The sequence below is a fragment of the Pituophis catenifer genome, unplaced genomic scaffold (assembly GCF_029215685.1).
Source record: "Pituophis catenifer annectens isolate HBS135680 unplaced genomic scaffold, rPitCat1.0.hap2 SCAF_1, whole genome shotgun sequence".
NCBI lineage: Eukaryota > Metazoa > Chordata > Lepidosauria > Squamata > Colubridae > Pituophis > Pituophis catenifer.
The window spans coordinates 70,190,008-70,205,217 of record NW_027256881.1 but is presented as its reverse complement, the minus strand read 5'-3'; the positions used below and the strand labels follow the sequence as shown (position 1 = coordinate 70,205,217).

The following is a 15,210-nucleotide window of genomic DNA, read 5'->3' as shown; positions in this document are numbered from 1 at the left end:
CACCCTCCCCGAGCTTCTGCACATGGCCTGCACTTACCTGCATCCAAAACAGGTCGTATGGGGATTCCTGGGAGGGGAGAGGCAGACTAGGCAGGGCCAGCCAGGAGTGGGATTTGGGGGTTCTTTGAACTGCATAGAATCTTAGCTAGAGGTTTTCCCGAACCCCTGCAAACCCCCAGCAGCCCACCCCTGGATGTTAGATGATTAAAGCATGGCTACTTCAGCATCTGAATTGTACATTTCTAATGATTTAATATTATGATTATTTAAATAAAAAACATTTTGTGAACATCTATGCAGCATTTTAAGAAGTATCAAGCTAACTGTTAGAGATGTGGAGCTCAAAAAGAGACATTGGTTCATATAATGTGTTCATACGCTATGATGGCTCTAATACAAGGGTATCAAACTGGCAGCCCATTGGCCAGATGCGTCACATGCAGGCCATGCCCACCCCAGCTCTGCGAAGGGAAAAACTGTCGTGATACATCATGTGACGACTATGTGATGTGGCGAGTTTGACACCCGTGCTCTAATTGGTATTGGTAGCACATATTTCAGAGATATACAGTATATGGAGAGTGTAACCCACAGAAATTATGCATTAATACAGTTTGTTTGTTGTCAACCAGAATTACTTTAATACCACAAGAATTCTGGTTATATCCACATATCTTCAGCTGCATCAATTCACCCAGAGACTTTGGTTTCATTCAAAAAGGTTTTTATATCGATAATAAAAGGTAAGGGTAAATTCAGAAATTCAAGAATTCATTGTGTTACGTACTCCTGTGGTACAAATACAGAATTATTCAAGATGTACATATTCATCTGAAAAAGCTGCCAAGTTACAGATTTCAAAATCAGTTTTTCTTCTTGTACTTCTTCCTTTACGATAAATGGAAATCCAAATCATTTGGATGAGCGAACACTTTTCTGCGCCATTAGCAAGCTATTAGTGCCTTAAGCATTGTCACACAACAAAATTACCTGATGGCCATATTGTGTGATGCTGTTCCCAGGGCTCTTCTACCAAGAATGCACAATGCAAAGGAAAGGGTTACTAAAGGAGAATCTTCATCACACTCTACAGGCTGCAAAACATGTAATATTTGTATTTAGTGGCACACCAAAATCTCACTAATATTGCATCAATCCATTATCATATAGTTATTAGCCCTTCAAGGTAGGATAGGCCAGGAAACAGTTTCCACAAGTTTGCCTCAAATGCCACTTTACTGAGCTAGGCTGTAATAACAGTCCTGAAAATCTGTATTTTCTTTTCCCTCCTTCTTATGCCCCAGTAAATGAAGGTAGATTCAGTCTGGCCTCTTTCTCATGCTTTTATTTCCTGGATTTGCTGTGGCTCTTGACAGATGTAAACTTCCCTAGAAACTGTACCATTGTAATTTCTGAGAAAAGGATCCTTCAATTTTACAACTTAACAATTTTACAACTTAACATAAAGTTTAATTAGTAGTGGTTAATAGTAGGTAACTTACTTGGCATATTTTATTTATTCTAATTTTTTTTTAAAAAAAAGACCACATGAGTTTGACTACCAGCATCTTCTTTGTTTCTTTTTGTCCAATCTTGTTGTAGGCACATTATTTTCTTTCCTTGCTCCAAAAACCATTTTGGAGGACATGTTTAATAACTGACAAATCAAATATATAACCATAAGGTCTGCAACAGCTGTCTTCCAAATGTTTGAAAATTCAACCTTCATTAGCACTATCAATCACAAGGCACTGCTAGGAGTTTTTTTTAGTCAGAAACATCTGGAGGACACCAGGTTGCCTACTTTGAACACAAAATAATTTCTCCATGCCATACTCTTTTCCCATTTTCCCCAATTTGTTCTCTTTCAACCTTAGCTTTCAAGGAGCTTTTAAAAGTCACACTCTTATAAGCTTTTCCAACTTGGAGTTCTCCAGATGTGTTGACCTACAGAGTCCATAACCCTCGTCTGAATTTTAATCACATGACCATAGAAATGTTGCAATGGTTGTGTGAAAAAAATTCATAAATAACTTTTTTCAGGGCCATTGTAACTTTGCCTGGTCACTAAATGAATGGACTACCTGTTTCTAAAAATCCTCTTAGCCACTCAAGAGTTGCTTTGCAAGTGGGCGGCCATTCCACATAAAATGAAAATAATAATTCAGTAACAGACCGCTTTCCTGCAGATGACTGTACCGTATTACCTTTATGTAATATCTAATGAGTCTCCTTCGCAGGTCAAACACTTGGAGCATGGTAGCTGCGCTGTTGTCAATAATATTGTACCTTTCTAGAATGTACTGAGTCCGTGTTATTTCCCAAGTCAGCCATCCAGTCTTTTTGATTTGGCTGGCTGGGAATTATGGGAAATCTCATTTAATAACATTTTGGAAGCATCAGGTTGGGGAAGGCTGGTTGGTTTGTTGGGAAATATTTAGCATATTAGGAAATTTATGGTAGTGATTTGGGACTAAATGTGATAAACTTCCTTTAAAAAAAGAAAAGAACACCATATTGTAAATTTGTTAAAAAGAAGCACTGCAACTATCTACAAGGTAGGTATATAAACGTGATAAATAAATGCTCACCTCCACTCTTTTCCCAGCGCAGAACTGAATCCAATCTAAGTAAACACTACAGAAACTTGCTCTGGTGATTCCTTGAAGGCAAGGGACATAATCGTCATCTATGTTAATGCTGAACATGGCAAGATCGCGCTCGATATAATGCCATTTGGAGAATGGCTGCAGTGTCTTCTGGAATGATTCATCTCTTAGCCAGGATAGGATTTTGGGGGAGCTTGCAGTGAAATATATAATGCTCTGTAGATGAAAACAGAAATGTGGTTTGCTTTTGTAACACATTGAACTAGGAGATGTTCAATTATTTCAGACATTAGAGAAATGCCTCCGTGGAGGATAAAGTAAACCCTGTCTCATTTTGTACCACTACTCTATCCTTTCTTCTGTTATGTTTTTATACTCCTAGGTTTTTTTCAGGAATACATGCTTATAGTTCAGAAGAACAGGAGGGATGATTCAACAGTGCATAATAATAATAATAATAAAGAAAACTGCAAGAAAGACAACATTAAGACATTGGAAAGGATTAATGATGCAAGTGTTGTTATACCTGCTTAAGATTTATGAATATCATCCTTCCAGTTTTATATTTAAATTTGCATTTAAACGTGGAGAAAGGGACCTATTCAGTGCAAAAGGCAGAGTTTTAATTTTTTTAGCCTTTAGAAAGAGATAAGCATGCTATGCCTTTTAAGGAGATTTATGCTGACACAACACAAATGTGGGGGAGGGGGAACCACCTTTTTTTTGAAAAGCAGCCTTGTGAGCTCTCTCTCGCTCTCTCTCTTTCTCTCTCTCTCTTGAAAAAGGAATGAATTGACAAGTAAATGTGAAGGCAGGGTTTAAATAATCTCCAGTAGCCATGCCGTAAATTATTTCAAATATATGCAGAAAGGCTACAGGAACTGACCCACTTTCGTAAGAAGGGAGCAGGATTCTTTTAAAGTTGATAAACAGCCCCTTACTCAAATCTGATTGTCAACCATACGGAAAGTAAAAAAGAAGAATGTTGAAAAGAGGAAGGCTGAGATATATGTCTGATGTGAATATAAATATATGAGTGTTGCAAAAGCCACCATGAAAGAAATAAAACACACTGTACGCTGTATATACAGCATATTTTATTTCTTTCATGGTGGCTTTTGCATTGTGCAGGTAGTCCTCGACTTATGACCACAACTGAGTCCACAATTTCTGTGGCTAAGCAAGACGGTTGTTAAGTAAGTTTTGTTCCATTTTATGACTTTTCTTTCTACAATTGTTAAACGAATCCCTGCAGTTGTTAAATTAGTAAAATAACTGTTAAGTGAATCTGGCTTCCCCATTGACTTTGTTAGGGTCATGTGATTACAATAGGTGATCACATGACCCTAGGACACTGCAACCGTCATAAATACATGCCAGTTGCCAAGTGTCTGAATTTTGATCACGTAACCACTTTTTTCAGGGCCGTTGTAACTTTGCACAGTCACTAAACGAGTGGTTGTAAGCCAAGGACTACCTGTTTCTAAAAATCCCCTTAGCCACTCAAGAGTTGCTTTGCAAGTGGGCGGCCATTCCACATAAAATGAAAATAATAATTCAATAACAGACCGCTTTCCTGCAGATGACTGTACTATATTACCTTTATGTAATATCTAATGAGTATCCTTCTCAGGTCAAACACTTGGAGCATGGTAGCTGCGCTGTTGTCAATAATATTGTACCCTTCTAGAATGTACTGAGTCCGTGTTATTTCCCAAGTCAGCCATCGAAGGTTGAAAGCTGCGTTGCATGAGAGCAAGTGAGGGAAGTGGCCTGGTTTACAGCAGCAGCAATTTTCATTGTCCTCATCTCCTTCTGTTATAGCCTCCACTTCCCTTTGCTGGCAGTAAGTCCCTTGGAAATGAAACACAGGATAATCACAATTGCAGTAACTCAATGCAAATTGAGCTGAGCTCAGTGCAAATAAGCTCTTCATAGAAAACTGCTGGCCCTCCTTTAAATAGTTAATACATCGCAATTAAACCAACCAAAGGGAGAGCTATGACAATAAATAAAATGGACTGATTATTCTGTGCTGAACAGAAACTGCTAAGGAACAGACTGTTTATTTCCCCTTACTAAGTAAATCATGTCAGATTCTATGCCATGGCCTAAAATTAAATAAAGTAACAATAACTTCCAAATACTTTGCCTTAAATGTAGAAAGATGGATATGAAATTCAGATGTCCATGCCAAGTCTTAGCTTTCTAAATGACTTAATCATAAACTCAGAGTACCCTTTCTGGTTTTATATCCTAGCTATGCCTGTTCAACAGCCAGGCCACAACAATTTAAGAAAGTTTTGTACGGAAGGTTTTATTTGTTAGTTCTGATAAAATCCGGTCTTTTCAAACCAGCTTGGATCTAAGGGATCTGAGAAAGTAGGTGGATAGATGAACAATCCTAAATTTGAATTTCATTAACCCCAAATCCAAAACAGTCAGTCCTATAATATATCTCTTATAATACATTTATAAAAGCACAGGTATTGGCTTGAATAACAAATTGGTTTACTAGTGCTGACTAAACCTCAGTCTGCTATGTCAAATCCACACAAACAGCAGGGAATATTTGTGTAATAGTTATACTGTACAGCATTCATATAATATTTAAACATCAAAGTTCCTAAAAATTAGAAGGAAACAACATCACTTCATGACTTAAAATAAATATCACAAGGAGAGAGGGGGGGAGGGAGGGAGGGAGGGAGGGAGGGAGGGAGAGAGAGAGAGAGAGGGAGAGAGAGAGCTTTATTTGTTCTTGTTTATTGATTAATAATATCACCAGAAGACTTCTTAGTAGAGTTTCTTCTCCCTGACCACTATAAAGATGACTATATATTTCATTTTTGAGTAATAATGAAAATCAAAATATGCATAACTTTGAGCTATGCAAATGTAAACACCTACTATTCAGCTCACACATCGTGAAACATATTGATAACATATTAATTAAGTAAATATTTAAACTGTGTTATTGCATAAGTGTGTCATTTTATGTCTCTTGTTACAGAGATAAGAAAATTCTAATAACCCTGAAGGTACGTTCACATATAACAAAGCTAATTCCAGATTATCCATTATAGATTTCACTAGAAGAAAAAAAAGCAAAGCAAAGAACCAGGAAACAAGAGCTATTTATTATTTATTTATTTATTATTTATTATTTCAATTTGTATACCGCCCTTCTCCTAGTGGACTCAGGGCGGTGAACAGCCAGAGCTAAAACACATGCAGATACAAAATTTAAAATTATTAAAAGAATTATATAACTGGCCCAATTTAAAACAATTCAATTTAAAACCCCATGACAATTTAAAACTAAACAACTAAAAAGACTAAAAAAGGGGGAGGGGGTTCACGCCAGCCCTGCTTGATGGAAAAGAAAAGTTTTCAGGGCACATTTTAATGATGAAAGCTGAATCTTTATACACTGTTCCTTGGGAATGCATGAAATACTATTGAGTTCAGTGGGATTAACATCTAAAATAAATATAGAAAAGTCAGGAGTGCAAGTTTATTTCATATTACATTGTATCTAATGGGTCACCAGGTCACTATTACATTTAACCCCAGTGGAATTAGATATTAATCCCCTGTTTTGCAATAAACCAGGTATAATATGAGACATGAAAACTATTTTGGCCCTGGAAAGAATGGCTCCGGCTGTCACTTTTTGACAGTATTTGTTACACAAACTCCTTGTGTTGAACAATCTGAAATGATTTAGCAGCTACCCAAATTTCATGCTAAATTTCAGATCCACAAAGAGCATGCAATGAATAAATTTTCTGCTTTTTTGTGACCGCTGCTCTTTAAGCTAAGGAGAGGGCTTACCTCGAAATTCTAGCCCTCTGAGCTGGAATGTGACAAGACCATTTCCAATTTCTATCAAGTGAACAAAAGCATTTAAGTAATCAGATGCCAAAATAAAGCAGTCCCCGGAACTGTAGTTTCCCCAGCGTCCAAGAATCAAATCTCCACAAAGGGTCTCCTGCAGAGATCTTGTTAGGTGCTCATAAAAGATGGAGTTAAGGTTATCATCATTTCCTAAAATCACAGGAACACAAAGAACATAAAAGGGATGAAAAAAAGTACCAGCCACAAATCTTTTGAGAAGAATCCTATTTTCTTACTGCTCGCTTAATAGCCAGTTTCTTTCTGGAGACTACAATGGGAATTTTGAGAGCAGTTATATCAAAAATTACTACATTTTACCTTATTCCCTTTTACCACATGTATCAGGAACTACTCGTACTGTCATTGTAAGGTATTTCTTAGATCCTAAAGTAGGCTAATAAAAGTCTGAAGGCAGTGGAGCATTTCCTACAACCAACAGATCAGATCTTATAAACAGCTGAGATCATCTACCAAGTAGTTTTTACACCTTATTCTGTTTGTAGAAATAGCTGAAGACAAGTGTCACTAATAAATATTAGGAGTCTTTTTGGTGATTTATTTCAGTTCTTGAATATTGTGATTCCATCAAGCAACCAAAAGGCTTAACTGAATCAAGAAGTGATGTATTTACTGTATGCTGTTGTTGGGTGCACAATAAGGGATTGTGTATGTAAAGCACCGCCTTACAGGAAAATCTACAGGGACACTCAATCTTGCCTGCAAATGTACTTATTTGCTCCTTCTCCCTTCCACAATGTAAATTACGTAGCCTATAACAAAGCGAGTGGAGAAAACTGGAGTCTTGAATTGTACCCATTAGATTTCATTAAGCAGCTGTAGCTTCCAGATTCTGCCTCTAACTGCCTCATTTAAGCCTGACAACGAAGAATACTTGACCATGATTTAATTCTGTGAAAAGTTAATAAATACATAATACAGCTCATGCAACTACACTGTGGCTTAAGCAACCGGGCAACAAATGCTTCTGTTATGAGACAATGGATTAAGCTTTTTAGTTTCTTTCCTTCCAGATAAGCAGTCAAGGGCATCCCTGCCTTAATAAGCTAATTAAAACCTGAGGAAAAACAACCACGTTTTGGAATTCAAATGGGGACTATGTAACAGTTTCATTGGGACAAACGAAAATCACAGAACAATGCCCTATATTTCTGATCTTCTTACACTTGAAATTAAAAGGGGGGAAAAAAAGCCAATTGAAATGGAAAGGAAAAGGTAAAAGCAGCTATTGTTAAATGGTAACACAAAATGTAATACTGTAGAGAAAGCTAAGAGCATTTAGTAAAAGTATTTGGTGTTGGTATAATTTCTAGTGAATTTTTATGAAGATACTGGTCTCATCTATAAATCTATAATGGCAACAATGGATTTTATAACTATCTGTTACATAAAGTATTCAAATGGGACATACAAACAGTCAGCACGCCATTTGGTTTTATTATTAATTCAATGGGGCAAGAGAGTTAGAGCAGAAAAATGTTAAAGGCATACATATTGCCTTTAACTAAAATGTTAAAGCCATAGAGGTACCAGGCACAAAGGGGGTGGGTCAAACTACGTGTTTCTCCCAAAAGAAGTCCAGGTCTTATTTTCTTTTGACCCCCCCCAAATGGCTAGGCCTTCTTTTTGGAGGGTTCTAATTATTGACTCACCTCGCGGCGGCACCGACAGCCCTGCCCAGCAGGAGCCCACTGCTGGCCCTGCGTGCTTGCTGCCACTCGCATGCATCGCCCCGGCTTCCATTTCGACTTCAGATGCCTGCCGGAAGGCATTTGCAGCTAATAACAGAGCTCTGGATCTATCCAGAGCTCTGTTATCGGCTGCAGATGCCTTCCGGCAGGCATCTAAGCATAAAACAGAGGCCGGGGCGATGCGTGAGAGTGGTGGCAAGCAGCCGCAGAAGAAGGCGAGGCAGGTGTCGGGTTGTGCGAAGCCTGGTAAGTAGGGCAGCTCCACCCCTCATCCCCACCCTAGCTTATTTTTTACCTGTGTGCCTCACTCCACTCCCTGCAGCCCGGAGTGGGCAGGATCTTAATTAGGGCTAATTTTGTGGGTGAGGCTTAATTTGATCACATGCACTCAAAAACATGATAGGGCTTCTTTTCAAGGTGGGTCATTGTTTTGGAGAAACATGGTAGCTGACAGGTAATTTTATTCTGTAATATAAATCCTGGCTTACACCATTTTATACAAGTTGTTTCTGGCTGGACAGAAAATGGTCAACTTTGATTTCTCACATCCAAGGCTAACTCCATCCCATGTCCTTAGCCTGCCCTTCCCTTTTGGATTTTGGGAATTTGCAAGGTTAAGTATTCACAAATAGTCAGAGTGTCAGCTGCACTGAAAACCAGAACTTAAATATAATGAATGAAATAAAACCAAACCGTAGTTTTATTTCATGCATTATGTTTAAATGATATAACATGGCATTCCATAATCAATTGACAATGCTCATGAGTTTGAAACTTCTTGCCTAATTAACTTGGTTCAGCTATCCACAGACCTTAGGATCATGGAAATATAGATGTTAAAAAATGTGCTGTTTTTGTCCAAACTGAATCAAAATGTATTAATAGCAGTTATATCTGCACAACTTCCTTTAATATAGCATCAGTATAGTATTTACAGTATGCAATTGCCCTTAATGTAGGCTCTCAGAGTGCTGTTTCAGCAAACACAATTTGTTTGCTTTTTTGATTGTTTGTTTTATAGGGCTTATAGGCTACTCCAATCAACCAACTCTGAGCAGCATACAACTTTTCAAATATATAAATTGGGATTCAAGACAAACAAGAAATCAAATTTCAAAACCAACCAGCCACCATACATTGTAATCATATATAAAACAAAAAAAGCAATGCAAGTACCTTTCAACAGAAAACACAAAAACACACTTTCTACTGTCTTTACAAAAAAAAGGTGAGAGAAGAGATGGGCATCCACAGGGCATTTACTTCGAATGAGGAGGGTAGGGAAGGAAAATATACCACAGATCAGCATCTACTTTCATAGGAACAGTGAGTCACATCAGTACATGATGTGTGTTTCAGTATGTTTTGTTTTGCACTATTTACAAGAGTAGCAAAGAGGTGAGACATGTTGAACAAATTTTCCAAAGTTGTATCCTCCAGATGTACAATTTTCAGAATTCTTAGCCAATTTGTCCAACAGGAGATATATTTATCTATTGATCAGGTTTATATCCTGTCTATCATCCAGGAGTTCAAAGTAACTTTGAGCAGTTGAGCACCCAACTTTGGGTGACAACTGCTCTGAAATTATTACACCTCAGAGATAGATTATGTATATATTTATCCCAAATGCTTGAAATCAGCTGATCCCCAGACTTCTGTTAAATGCAGACCATGTATTATCATGGAAGCCTTTTGTATATTACTCATAAGCTCTGGAAAATATATTGTCTATAGGTCCACATGTCCCCCTCACCCTAGCAAGACTTCAGCATTAAATAAAATTAATTTACAAATAGCAGAAAATTTGTGTGGTGTTCTTTGAGATTTTGGCCATTTGTTTAAAAAGGGTATTTTGGCATCTACATTATATCACTCTCTCAGTGGTACACAGGGTTTAGGTTAGGAATGATGGATTTAGGACACCAAAACTCTTGTACACATCTTCTAAATCAAAATATTTTCTCTGCAAAACCACAATATTTCAAAATCTAAAAAAAAAAACATGTTTTCATTTCATTATATTGATGAATACTGTATGTATAAAACACTAATATACTATGTATTTATATTTAAATATAAATATGTACAAAACTATATATTCCATTTTATTTTATTCATACTCATATTATCTTTGTGTCTGACTCATGGAGCTACATTTTCTTTATGCATCAAACTTTGCCATTTACTCAGTATTTATGATTTATATCTTACTTTTCCCCCGAGGAACAAAAAGTAGCATGAGTAGAACTGTAAATGAATTGGATTCAGCTTCCCTTCCAAAAACAGAACACAGATGTCTTGTGTGAAAAGAACTAGGCACTTCTGTTAACACAATATGTGTGCAATCTTCCATGTAAGTCTTTTATAACATCTCCAGAAGCAAGGAAGCACTAATCTTTCCAAGACATGTGCTCAGCTGGTACAGTTGGAATCTTTTAGCAGCTCTTCTGCAACAGTTTGCAGAACAGCTTTCCTGGAACATCTTCTGCTCATCTATCTCCGAATCCAACTCAATATGTTCAACATGTTGAATAAACAATCTTCACAAAGAAGACATCAAAATAAATTCTGTTTCCTACCTGCATCCTTTTCAATCTGGAGTACCAATCTTGTGTTGGAATGGTCCACTCTTTTTGTGCTGGAAAGAAGATAGATACCTATAAATTATGTTAGCTGGTGAACAGGGAAGTTTTCTCTTTCTACTCTTTATGTATTTGTATATATTTATATATTTTAATCTGGCTCACAATTTAGCTCTCCTTTTTTTATAGGCTAAATGTTCTCTCAAATTGCCAGAGGCCTAAAAAAAACCCAGTTTAATCAAAAGAGTGACCTTCTATGGAGGAACTATAGGGATTAAATTCAGCACCACTGGATGGAACAAAGCTTGGGAAGTGAAAGACTATCATAGATAGTCCTCAACTTACATTCATTTAGTGACCATTCAAAGTTATGACAGCTCTGAAAAAAGTAACCTATAACCATTTTTCACACTTATGAACGTTGCGGCATCCCTGTGGTCACATGATCAAAATTTGGACGCTTGGCAACTGGCATGTATTTATGACAGTTGGAGTGTCTTGGGGTCATGCGATCACCTTTTGCGACCTTTTGACGAGCAAAGTCAGTGGGGAAGCCAGATTCACTTAAGAACCATGTTACTAATTTAACAGTGATTCACTTAACCACTGGGGCAAGAAAGGTCATAAAACAGGGCACAAGGTAACAACTGTTTTGCTTAGCAACAGAAATTATGGGTTCAATTGTGATCGTAATTCGAGGACTACCTGTATTATCCTCTTACTTACTCATTATTTATCCCTTAGTATATTCATTTTAAAAAGTCCTTCTGTTTTCTCTTAATTGCCCTGCTAGTCCAGACTGGCAATACTATAGATATAAATCATATACATGCAGTAAGACAGGGGTGTCAAACTCAAGGCTCACAGGCCGGATCTGGCCCACGGTGTGCTTGGGGCCACCCTGGAAACAGCAAAGGACTGGCCCGCGGTACCTCTGCCAGTGAAAATGGGCTCCCAATCTCCGGCCCACCCGAGCTCTGTTTTCACTGGGAGAGGGTTGCAGGAGGCCCTCCCAGCCAAAAACAGAAATTGGGAGCCCATTTTCTCTGGCAGAACACTTGGGCCACCACAGGCGCCCCTGACACAAGTGATGTCAAGCTGGCCACGCCCATCCTGGCCAGGCCCCCCCCCCAAGGTCAAACACAACCCTGATGCAGCCCTCAATGAAATCAAGTTTGATACCCCTGCACTAGGACATGTAGGATCATTCAATTCAGTAGCTTCACTTTATCTGTATGACTACTCAGAAAAGATCAAGCCAGAGAGTTGGAGGAAAGAAAGCTAATCACTAGGCAGAAAATTTGAACCATTGTGTATTTTTCAGAAAAAGCTCACTCACTAAAAAGCCAGTTTCAGTTCAAAAATATTAAGAATGCATAAAATACCCACATGGTTGAGCATTTATAATCTTCTCTTAGGAACTCACAGAGATTAGATAGTTCCCGATTCTGCTGGCCTTTCAAAAGATCCTGAAAACATGGTTTTTCCTTCAGGCATGGAGACTAGTAAATGAGGCAGAACTGGCCCACTGGTTGTTTTTGAGTGTTACTGTTAAATGTGGTTAACTCTGCTATGAATTTTATGACTTTTTTGATGGATTTATATACTTTTGTATTGTTTTTAACTGTATTGTTGGTTTGATATGTTTGTAAGACACAGAAAGATACATATGAGATGGGCAGCTATAAACTGGAATAAACAAACAGATGAATGATAAGAGCAGAATTTGGGAATGTCTTGGTTCCATGGGGGGAGGAGAGGTATTTACCTCCCAATAAGTATTAATCTTGCTACCTCCAGCCCAAATCAATTTAATGAAACTATTCAGAGCCTGGAGAACCGGAGTTTATAATAAAATACATCACTCCCACTTTCTTATGAAGACAAAGTTAAATCCAAAACACAGTCATAGGATGGTAGCAGAATATAGGGTTTACCATATTTGAGCTGTAAACATCTACACGCCCACTAGATGGTAACAATATGTTTAGAGTTCTTGTAGTTCTCTGCTGCCATCTAGTGGTTCAGATTTTTTTCACCCTAGATATAGTAGCCGTATCATTTCACCGCCTAATAGACATTAACGTTTGATCACTTGTTTGTCTCTTTGCATCTAAAGACAATATTAATATCACCATTTCAGAAAAAAAAACTTATTAAAGATAAGAAAAACATTTGCTTATACAGAGGGGGATGATGAACTCAATGCTGGTTTAGTGTAACAAGTAGTTTTTAGTTAAGATTTTGGAATTCATATTTTTTTTTCAGCAGATAAACTGAAATCCTCAGGTATAGGTTACAAACAATAAGTTGCACCTGTGTGTGACAAAACTGAAGTATCACCTTTAAAACATTGCATGGATATTTTAAAAACAGATTTATCAGGAAGAATATTATATAATATAGAAGGGAGAAATGCCCAGTATAATTTTATAGTATGAGAACCAATAACCCCAAATCCGGACTTATATTTATACTTCTAACTTTGAGCTTTGCTCTAGTTATTTAAAAAGACAAAGGCTATTTTAAAATATAAACAGTGTTTACTAAACAGTGGTGTTTACTAATCTAAAATATTGTGAACATTTTGGAGTCATTTAACTACAGATTACATTTATTTTACTCTTTTAAATCTCTTTGTTGTTATGGCAGCAACATGTTAAATGCTATAAGGATCTGTCCAACTTTAAACTCTAATACTCAGCATTCCAAACTGAGCTGAATATTCACCCATGGGCTTCCAGCTGTCAGGTATGATCTCTTTTAAAAAATTAACTCCTGGGATGACTGAGCAATTTGGCTTTTCTTCAGTGGCTTCTTACTTTGAATTTTGTTCATACTGCTCAGTCAGGGTGATAATTAGCTCAGTAATTGAATTTCTTCATGAGTGGAGTTATTCTACACAAACCGAGTGCAGGCCCTCTGGAGTTTGTTCAAAGAAGTCCATAGAAATGCTTAACATTTTCCGCAGGGAACCAGACTGAAAGACTTCTTTGGATTTTATTATTTTTTTTTAAAAAAACACATTTTTCTTTAAAACGGTTAGAAAAACAAATGGAAAAGGATTTGCGCACAATATTATTTCATGTTGCATTCCTGTGGTGATGAAGCATCCTTTATTACCTCATTAACGTGAATAACATTCTAATTTCCCAATATGCTTTTATGACATCTTGTTGAAAAGTCAGAAAAGTCAGGGACAGACTTGTCCAATTGTGATTATGAAGAAAGGGAAAGTCAGTCTCCCATGTGCAAAGTTATTAAATTGCTTATTAGGATGATCGTATATGCTGTGGAGGGATATGGTGGCTCAGTGGCTAAGACACTGAGCTTGTCAATTGAAAGGTTGGCAGTTCAGCGGTTCGAATCCCTAGTGCCGTGTAATGGGGTGAGCTCCTGTTACCAGCTTCTGCCAACCTAGCAGTTCGAAAGCACGTAAAAAATGCAAGTAGAAAAATAGAGACCACCTTTGGTGGGAAGGTAACAGCGTTCCGTGTGCCTTTGGTGTTTAGTCATGCCAGCCACATGACCACAGAGACGTCTTCGGACAGCGCTGGCTCTTCAGTTTTAAAACGGAGATGAGCACCGCCTCCTAGAGTCAGAAACGACTAGCACATATGAGGGGAACCTTTACCTTTTGCTTTATATGGCTGTACTAAATCAGATGACCACTAGCCGGCAACAAAAAGATCAAGAACACTGTTTCTCAAGCTTAACAACTTTAAGATGTGTGGACTTCAACTCTCAACATGGCTGGCTCGGGGATTCGAGAGCTGAAATGTATTCATCTTAACGTTGCAAAGGTTGAGAAACATTGATCTACAAGACTTGAACTCTGTGTGACTATCTAAGTGGGCCTCTGTGTGACTATCTAAGTGGGTACTATCAAGTGTGCCTTGATAGTACAGTGGTTTAGTGCACCCTGTTATTAACACAGCTGCCTGCAATTTCTGCTGGTTCGAATCTCTCCAAGGCTCAAGGTTGACTCAGCCTTCCATCCTTTCTAAGGTAGGTGAAATGAGGACCCAGTTTGTGGGGGCAATAAGCTGACTTTGTATAAAATATACAAAAGAATGAAGGCTATTGTTTAATGCATTGTAAGCCGCCCTGAGTCTCTGGAGAAGGGCGGCATATAAATCAAATTAAAAAAAAAATTATGTATGTGATGGCATATGAGAAAGACCTTGGGAGACTGGGCCAAGAGATGCAACCAAGGGAACAGTCAGGTTAGAAACTAAATAGCCTGCAACTGAATACTGGGCAGAGCAAGAGGCTCAAAAGAAACCATCCTTTACTTGAACTGTAAAGGAGACAGGGGAACAGAATTTTTTTCAGACTTGCAAGACTAATGTTGGCTTCACAGGGTAAATCAGATAGGATTTACAACCAGGTTACTGTTGTGGTCCA

The 15,210-nt window shown here is 37.8% G+C and overlaps 1 protein-coding gene across 1 annotated transcript in view; it reads right to left on the bottom strand.

The window, feature by feature from the left end:
- PCNX2 (pecanex 2) overlaps positions 1–15,210 on the bottom strand; it is a 115,383-nt gene that overhangs the window by 12,986 nt on the left and 87,187 nt on the right. Inside the window, 5 exon segments of the mRNA XM_070950838.1 lie at positions 991–1,094; positions 2,592–2,825; positions 4,210–4,463; positions 6,447–6,659; positions 10,801–10,859. Of these exon segments, the coding sequence (XP_070806939.1) occupies positions 991–1,094; positions 2,592–2,825; positions 4,210–4,463; positions 6,447–6,659; positions 10,801–10,859 (864 nt within the window).